This window comes from Mercenaria mercenaria, chromosome 7 (genome assembly GCF_021730395.1).
Source record: "Mercenaria mercenaria strain notata chromosome 7, MADL_Memer_1, whole genome shotgun sequence".
Taxonomy (NCBI): Eukaryota; Metazoa; Mollusca; class Bivalvia; order Venerida; family Veneridae; genus Mercenaria; species Mercenaria mercenaria.
Window position 1 is genome coordinate 8,978,653 of NC_069367.1, and position 9,148 is coordinate 8,987,800.

The window sequence follows — 9,148 nt, forward strand, 5'->3', positions numbered from 1 at the left end:
TATTCGTACAGTGGTAACAGTTTTAGAGTTTTTAGTAAGTGTAAAAAATATGCAAAGTGCTTCACAGTTTGAAACAATAAGTCATTTCGAATTCTAGTTGTACAATTCATATTAATATTTATCAATATATGCTATAAGTGGGGTAGAAAAAAGCAGGAACAAAGTGAAACAGGAAAAACCACTTTCTAAGAACGCAGCCGTCCATACTTGACCTACATGTAACGACCACGAAAAGGTGTTGCCGTAAATTAACATTTTACATTTAAAATAAAAAGAAGATCAGAAAACCACAGGTTGCCACACACGAAAAAATAAAATGTCTCAAGCTCGGTTGATTGAACCTCTTCATGGACGCTAGTGGAAGGGCAAGCTATCGCCCACACTCTCTAGCTGAGATGAGCAGAACTCAACATAAGTACAAAATACAATTTAGAGACATCCGCAAATGTATTCATACGATAATGTACATGGACCCTTTTTATAATACAGTGAAACACCGCTCGCTCGAGGTCGCAAGGGGATGAGCAAAATGCTCGAGTTATCCATGGTTTCGAGCGACCCAAACATTGACCAACATACAAAGAACAGATTGTTTTACCAATTGTCATCGAGACCATTTGCAGAGGAAACGGTGATGCGTAATAATAACACACTCGTGACTTTTTCAAAAAACGTATTTACAAACGTTAATATTTATGACAGATCGCAAATGGCACATGTGAAGAAACAGCTAAGATTTTTTTTTTGAAATACTGTAATCGAATTCGCAATTTTCTTCACCAAATTAAGATCTCGTAATTATCGTCTCAATTTTATGAAAAGGCTAGATTTCTATCTTATTTCCTTTATTTGCATGCAAACAACTGTTGATTAAAATATTAATGCAATTCCATGAAAAGCGGTGTATGACCCCCAGGTAGAATAATGGGTTTGCCCTAAACGAGAAAACAATGGGTGGAACTAAACAAACTTGAATCTAGAGAGGGGACCTGGATCTGAATTTATGGAGCCAGTATATCACAGAAAATGTCAAAAGACAAAAGTAAAAAGCAGGCATCATATCCAAGGGGCGACAGCGGCAGTATTGGAACCGCCATGGCCGAAATGTTCAAGTTGAAAAATTAAACAATACATCAACACAGCATCGCGCTGAAATTGAAATATAACAGCTCTGATATCTGAAGACATATTGAAGTGTGTTTTATTTAATTTAACATGAAATGCGTTCTGACATTTTGACAGACAAAAATGCATAATGCCGGATTCAATGCCTGTTTTAACATGTCTGATGTTCCCGTAGTTTTTCTATGCAAACCTTGACTTGCAGTTTGACTTCAATTTCATTTCAACCCGCCCGCTTAATAGGGAGAATAGGGAGAGCGCAGATCTACGGATCGCGGGGCGGCGAGTTCGATCCTCGGGCGGGTGGTATATCTATATTCTCCGTGACGATTTGATAAAAAGACATTGTGTCTGAAATCATTCGTCCTCCACCATTGATTTATGTAGAGAATTTTGACAGTTACTTGTGGAGAACAGCTTTGTACTGGTACAGAATCCAGGAACACTGGTTAGGTTAACTGCACACCCTTACATAACTGGAATACTGTTGAAAAGCGGCATTAAACCAAAAACAAAACAAACAAAAAATCAATTTCATGTCTATTAAATTGATTTCGTAAATCCCTCTTTTATATCCACAAGAATTAAGTATCTTTTTTTGTTTGTGTTGGGTTTAACGCCGTTTTTCAACAGTATTTCAGTCATGTAACGGCGGGCAGTTAACCTAACCAGTGTTCCTGGATTGTGTACCAGTACAAACCTGTTCTCCGCAAGTAAATGCCAACTTCCCCACATGAATTGTCAGAGGTGGAGGACTAATGATTGCAGACACAATGTCGTTTATCAAATAGTCATGGAGAACATACGCCCCGCCCGAGGATCGAACTCGCGACCCTGCGATCCGTAGACCAACGCTCTTACCTACTGAGCTAAGCGGGCGGGCTAGAATTAAGTATCGCTAGCTTATCATGCATCATATACAAAAGGTTCTTAAAATTATATAAAATCTGGAAGAAAAAGTGGCATCAACAATGACTGACTAGAGTTTTGAATTTAATCCATTAATCCGGTCTCAGCTTAAAGCCAAATCAGATAATTCAATATACCTTGACGTTATATTTACAAATGTATTCAAATTATAGCCTACCTGAAATCAAAGGAAAATTTGAAGTAAATCAGTCTCTCTTGTTTGATTTTAGTTCTTTAGAAGTCTTCTTGAAGAAGGTTATACTTCAAGCCAAATTACACTATTTCGCATCTGAACCCTAAATAATGATTTTATTCTGCAGAAAATCAATGTTTGGGATAGAGCTACAGTAAATTAATAGTATCTTTTTTCTTAAATAAAAGCATTATTTAGGGTTCATATCACGAGGACTTATATCACGAGGGTGCATCTGGAGACAAACTTTCATTAAATATTCGAGATATGTCACTGTCTGGGATATATTATTTCGATCCGAACACGATTTCATGAATTATCTACTTGCCCCTCACCGATGTGGGTCCGAGCCTCACTCAGGGCGTTGAATTCTTCATGTGAGGAAGCCATCCAGCTGGCTTACGGCAGGTCAGTGGTTCTGCCCAGGTGCCTGCTCGTGATGAAATAATGCACGGAGGGGGACCTGCGGTCTTCCTCCACCATCAAAGCTGGAAAGTCGCCATATGACCTATAATTTTGTCGGTGCGACGTTACATCCCAAAACAACAACAACAAAAAAAAAACATCCTGGACGACATCCACCAAATATCTGCCGGTTCCGTGTGGTCTTTATTTCAAACGCGCTGTAGGCCTAATGACGCTTGGCGCTATGACGTAATAATTGTGACGTACTAACACCGAGTACAAGTTGACGATAGTATTGCGAAAAAAATCATTTCTAAATGCCAAACAAGATAAATATTTTATTTGTAAATTGTCCATATCATTTTTAGATCTTAATGCATTGTTTTCAACCATTTTAGTTTATAAAAATATTGGAGCAAATATTCACTCGCCTACACAGATCAGCAGGATGGCATAGACTTTTGCAACCAATGTTTAGTTACAAAATTAATGAAGCCACCTACTAAATATCAATTCAAGGTAACAAACTTTTACTTAGATATATGGCTACGGGCGGACAGACTGATAACGTCCAATCCGCATTGTATGATAGCTTTTTCTCTTCTTTACAAAAAAGATAAGATCTTCCGAATTTCACTTTCGTTTACTACAGTTTATGAAGATAAAATCAGCATAACTTCGCTTTCATCTTATATCAACTAAGAACACAAAATCTTTTAGTCTTTAAATTCTCACGTCCGATTGCTGTCTTCTATGAATATATGGCAAAGACAATGCTAAAAGCGCCCCTACAAAAGACATGGTTCCCAAAAAGTGATATGATGCGATGTAATTTCCTGTAGCGTCCCTGAACGAACCTGCAAAAGATAAAACATCTTAGAGGGTAAGGAAAACCTGGAAATAAGTTAATTTTACATGAAAGCCATCCTCAAGCCATTCATAACGCTGAAAGAATTTTAAAATAGGACCACTATTGAAAACGATATGGCAGTTTGAAATTAAAGGAAATGGCTGATCATGAAGGCAGCCATTTTATTGTTCATGGCATCATTAACACACTGCTAAATTCTTTATTTAAAAATAACCTTTTTAATAGACTGATTTTCATATGTTTCTCGAGTGTAAGGTGTAAAACATGATAATTTCTTTCATTATAGCTGGAAAAAGTAGAGAAATTATTTTACAGATATAAGTAAAATTTAATACAGTTTAAATGTGTATATAAAAATTTAATAAATCCGCCATTTGGTTTTTTGTTGCCATGGAAACAAAATGGCCATCAATTTGGCCGAAAATTTAAATGCTCATAACTTTCTCATTTTACTTAGATTTTGAAAATACTTTCACTTCTTTAAATGTTTTAAGAAATCCCAGCTGACAAAATTAACGCAAGAACAACGTTACCTTACCCTTTGAGGCAAATTTTGCGAGTATAATTTTTTTCTATGCAAATGAACATATAGCCATTCGCCTTTCTTCAAAGGTGGTCTTGGTTTCAGGTTTTAAATAAATTTACATGATGGTGTCCTTTTCTAAATTAAACATAAAGTGACAATGCACTGTTCCTCAAAATCGTTTAACATAATGAACGTGAAGAAGAATATAAGAGAGAAAAAGATATATTTTAAGAAAGGAAAGACAAATTGGTAAACAATTACCAATAACTGGAAATGTAGACGCAACTGCTACACCGTGACACAACAACGTAAACCCGATACAGCTCTTCAGCTTGGGTAACGTCAAGTACTCCACGAGAATAACGGGATATGTTGACTGATAGATCTCACAACATAATCCTGAAGAAGTATATTGAAATTACAAAATGTATTATAGTTTTGTAATTTTTGAAAATATGTGAACCGACGTATTGTTTCACATCATCGATAACTTAAATGTACGGAAAACAGGAAAGCAATTCCTTTTGAACGTTTTGGCATCAGTCAGCTATTTACAAAAACCAAAACGAACCTTCTGATTCTCGGCATTTATAACATTAATCAGTTCAGAATTTTAGCTGCATGAAATTAAAGAGCGAGCAGCGACTGTAAAAGAAATGCCGGCGGGTGCAATCCGCACGATCAAACCTTTTCATATTGTACCGGTACTGGTTTGTATATCCGGGTAGCGAACTCAGGGCTGGTATAGACTTTGGCATCTGTTAACCATCAAGCCTAAGTTCGTTCTAACACGACACGATTTGTTTCCCTATTACATAAAGAGGACCGAAAGTGAAACGACATTATTCAACAAAATCACTGTTTATACGTCACAAAGATTACGTCATAGTTTCAAACGTCAATTATATAAAGAGTTGTGTCTAAAATGAATATAACGGGCAAGTGAATTGTGGAAGTCGAAGATAAAGAGGAATTTAGTCATCTTTGAAACTATGTTAAAATCAAAATATATATCCCAACCAATGATTTTCTCTTGAAGAAAATGAGTGTATGTCGTTCAGATGTGTATTATTACATTACAATTTCATAGCATCTGACCTCCAAACAATGATTCAATCAACGACAATTCACTGTTTGAGATATAGATTCTATTTCTAAAATCACAGTTCTAAAAGAAGTATTTTCTTCACAGGTGTTATATAGTTTGAGCCTTGGCACATTTTGTTCCAATCGAAGTCAACAATGTACTGTAGTCGTACTAAGGTATCAGTTATTCAAGATTAGATCTAATACAACTTTTTTTATCTTGAAAAAGTGTCAAGTGTCATTCTTACCAAATATTACAGCAACGAAAACCAATAAAGGGAAGGTCTTGATGAATCTAACACAATGCGCTGTTACCCCAGCAAGAGCTGATACCACAGCTAACAGTGTAGTCAATTTCACATATTTTCTGTCGGCAAATAAAGCGCAAAGAATTCTAGAGAACATCCCAACACCACCTGCAATTGACATCAGTAATCCAATTCGTTCAGCACTAATACCGAGATCTCTAGATAATGGAGCTAAAAACATCGGAGGTAGAAGAGTTGTTGGCGCCATCATGGCCGCCATAAGTAAGAACACCGGAAACACCAGTGATCTGAACAAGGTTAAGTCGTATGAGGCCTTCAGTCTTCTCCGAAATGATGCTTTCTTATTTTTGTTTCTCGGAGTGTCAATGACGGGTCCGCAGATTACGTCTGCACTAGAACATAGTGCTACTTGTGACCTTGACAACGAGACAGCAAGACTATTCAAGGGGGACAACCCCTCCTGTGAATTTTGTGAGGACGAACTTGTTCGTCTGTTACCATGGGACCATGATCTATTACGCGGTAATAATGGTGAGTTTGACATTTTCTTTGTATGCGTTTGTTGATCACATTCATCAAAACGCATTAATTCAGATGTAGACGGAGTGTTGTCTGCACTCTGTTGCATTTTTTCTTTGTTTTCCTTCTCTAACACTAACTGTGTTGGAATCTCGTCTGTTTTATTACTTTCAGATTAAACTCTATTTCCAATACTGTTTATACTGTTTAACATAGCATTATCTTTCACTGGAAGAAGAAGAAGATTTTCACTCTCTAGGATGTCGCCACCTTCTTTGATATCCTTTGTGGTTTCTTCTGTTTTATTTGTTTTCAATTTATGTCGTTTGAAAGATTTAACTGGCCTAAATAAAGCAGCAGTTACAAGTATATTTAATGCCATCCCAGCTATTATCATTAAAGTCCCGGTATACCCGATGTCCTCAAATAATGCCGACAAGATAGGAGCAAAGACAAACCAACCGACATTAGATCCACTAAAGGCCAAACCGGTGGCCAGGCCGCGCCTTTTATCGAAATATTCTCCAATTGTGGCTATGACTGATGGGTAACTGATGGCAGTTCCTAAACCTAAAAAAAGGCGGAAATTATAACCAGTTAATGATATACTTTCTTGTATTCTTTTAAACTAAATCAGGTTATAACAAAATTAACACCAGTGTCTGCATTTAAGGCGGATTTTTTCATCTAGCTTCTACTATAATTACTTGCTGAAGTTTATAACCCATAATCATCAACGTTCAAGGTGTGACCTTCAGACTTAAGACATTAAAATGCAAATGTATTTTAAAACTTGTTTACATTTTTACTCACAATGCCAATCGGCAATTTCCGTGCGACTACGTATTCTCGCGAACACGCTATTTCGGCATTTTTGGTCATAACAGAAAATCGGCATTGCAGGCCCACTACTTAACCTGACAAAAGCAGCAAACACCACATGTCTTCACCAAGTATACATTATAACAATTTGTTTTGCACTCGCACAACATAACAATGTGTTTAAATTAATTTTCCATTTAAATACGTGTCTTTAAAAAGAAAAATGCGTATGTCCAAAGGGCACATGAACCTCACTCCTGTCATTATATGGTTATTTTTGACTTAGCAAAGGGTCAGACCTCTGGTCTGACTGCGTGAAAGCCAAATTAAAACACAAGCTGCACAACTTCACTTGCTAAATTATAGTAATTCTATGATGTCTGATGACTCCAGATGAGATTTATTGAGATAAGACATTAATTCGGATAGACGGAAGGACATGGAAATATCTAAGTGAACCCTCCCCACGCCCTCACTCACATTTACTCAGAACAAGACTGAGAGACCGAAAAATAGCGAATGAATTTACCTTCCAGAAATCCAATTGATGCAAACAACATGCGTATATCTGTAGAGAAAGCTGATATGATGTGAGATGTAGTGAAAACCAAAGCCCCAAGCGTGATGGACATACGGCTAGACAAGAACTCTGTTCCCACAGTCGTAATAACCAAGGCTGCAAAAATGAACAAAGCAATTCTTTGATCACCACAAAGTAAACACTTTTTTTAAATATGATTACAAAGTGTTCCTATGAGCACTCGGATTGTACATGTACACTGGTGTGTAGCATAAAATTTAGAAGGCAAGTGTTTTGCCTATGGACTTTTTTACCCTGCTTAAACATAATATAAAATATGCATTGAATGCCTCACTCGTCAAGAAATGAAATCGACTTTAATAAAGGTTTTAATTCAACCAACTTTGTATACAGAAATTTTGACAAAAGAAAAGCAAATTTATTACACGAAAAACTCATAACAAGGTTTTGCATAGTTGTCAGGAGAGACGTGACAGAGGCCGTTGATCCGAACCTATCCTGGATGGCCACAAAAATGATTCCAAAATTCTTCTTTATACCTCCAAATATTGCCAAATAAAGTGCTGCTCCTGCAAAAAATACACAGACGATAAACTCTGGATATAGTTTTCAAAGACCACATTAATATTAAAAATCATTCCAACAAATTTATTTATGTTATAAAAAAAAAACATTTGCCAATGGGCTTATCTGTTCTATTGTAGGAACACTAAACTATACAATTGCGCTTCAAAATCATTGTACATTGGAAATATTACAAATTTTAAGTCATAGACATCTATTCTAGAACAAGATCCCAGAGCAGGTTAATTTTCAAAGAGCAGACAAAAAAAAAGAACAGAAAAAAACATATTTAATATATTGAAAACAAAGAATAATAGTATAGTTGCCACCTACCAGCGAGTACTACCCACGCCCAACCTCGATCTATCGGTAAACTTTCATTTTCATTAGTGTCTGGATTGTCTTCAACACTTTTAATTTCCCCTTGTGTTTCAAACTCATCTTTTTCTGCAGTATTACAAGACGCTGTTTCTTGGCACTTGTCCGTTTCCTCGTCATTGACAGTCTCGGGCCTAAGTTTAACGTCCACATAGGCGTTAAGTGGCACCTCTATCGTTTTGCCAGTTGCCATTTTACGGCGAATACAATTGTATTTTATAATCCTGAAACGTAAAAATGTGAGTGGAAAAAAAAACAAGAACGGTCACTTATGCGACAATACCTTTTTCCGATACTATTGCTTAACTAATCTTATACTAGCAAAATATCAGGATTATTCCCGATGGAAATTTTTTCTACCAGTATGATATGTCTTTGCGGGAAAAAAGTTCCATAATTTCGTTTCAAAGATTTAACCGCGTTGCTTGTTATTCATAATTATGGTGTTTTTTTTTTCAAAGATAAACTAAGTGTTTAAAAAATAGTCCACATAAAAAAATCTAAAATATTTTAACACTGCAGTAAATAAGTAAACCAACGGGATTCTTTTTATATAAAAATATCTAAATACAAACGTAACATTGTTTTTTATTACAAACTATGTATCCTTCGCGGACGACTGAACGTAAATTGGGGGCATATATTCTTCTTATACTTTATATATAACATGAATGCATGATGCAATCACAGAAATTATAGGTACTCCCCCTTAACTTACCTTGAATAAGTAATTTTCCATATCCAGACAGGCTGACTATTTACACTCTCTTACATAAGCCCGAGAACTTAAACTTTATGAAGTTCATTTATTAATTATTCTAATTATTTTATGAATAATTTAACATCAAATTAACTTGCAACGTATGATGCGCTAATCATGCTCAAAAATATCTGTATAACCTGTAAATAAGTCAATTGATTTGTATGCGTCAGGTGAAGGCTG

At 36.0% G+C, this 9,148-nt stretch overlaps 2 protein-coding genes across 2 annotated transcripts; both read right to left on the minus strand.

Moving 5' to 3' along the window:
• Positions 1-3,352: 3,352 nt before the first annotated feature.
• LOC123556070 (monocarboxylate transporter 4-like) lies at positions 3,353-6,009 on the minus strand. Its single transcript, XM_045346666.2, has 3 exons — positions 5,361-6,009; positions 4,288-4,425; positions 3,353-3,486 (listed from the first exon to the last, which is right to left on the minus strand). The coding sequence occupies exons 1-3, from the start codon at positions 6,007-6,009 to the stop codon at positions 3,353-3,355; spliced, it is 921 nt and encodes a 306-aa protein (XP_045202601.2).
• Positions 6,010-6,075: 66 nt separating this feature from the next.
• Positions 6,076-8,894, minus strand: LOC123556071 (monocarboxylate transporter 12-like). Its single transcript, XM_045346667.2, has 4 exons — positions 8,161-8,894; positions 7,689-7,832; positions 7,252-7,398; positions 6,076-6,470 (listed from the first exon to the last, which is right to left on the minus strand). Exons 1-4 carry the CDS (start codon positions 8,396-8,398, stop codon positions 6,076-6,078), a joined length of 924 nt encoding a protein of 307 aa, XP_045202602.2. The 5' UTR covers positions 8,399-8,894.
• Between the last annotated feature and the right edge of the window lie 254 nt (positions 8,895-9,148).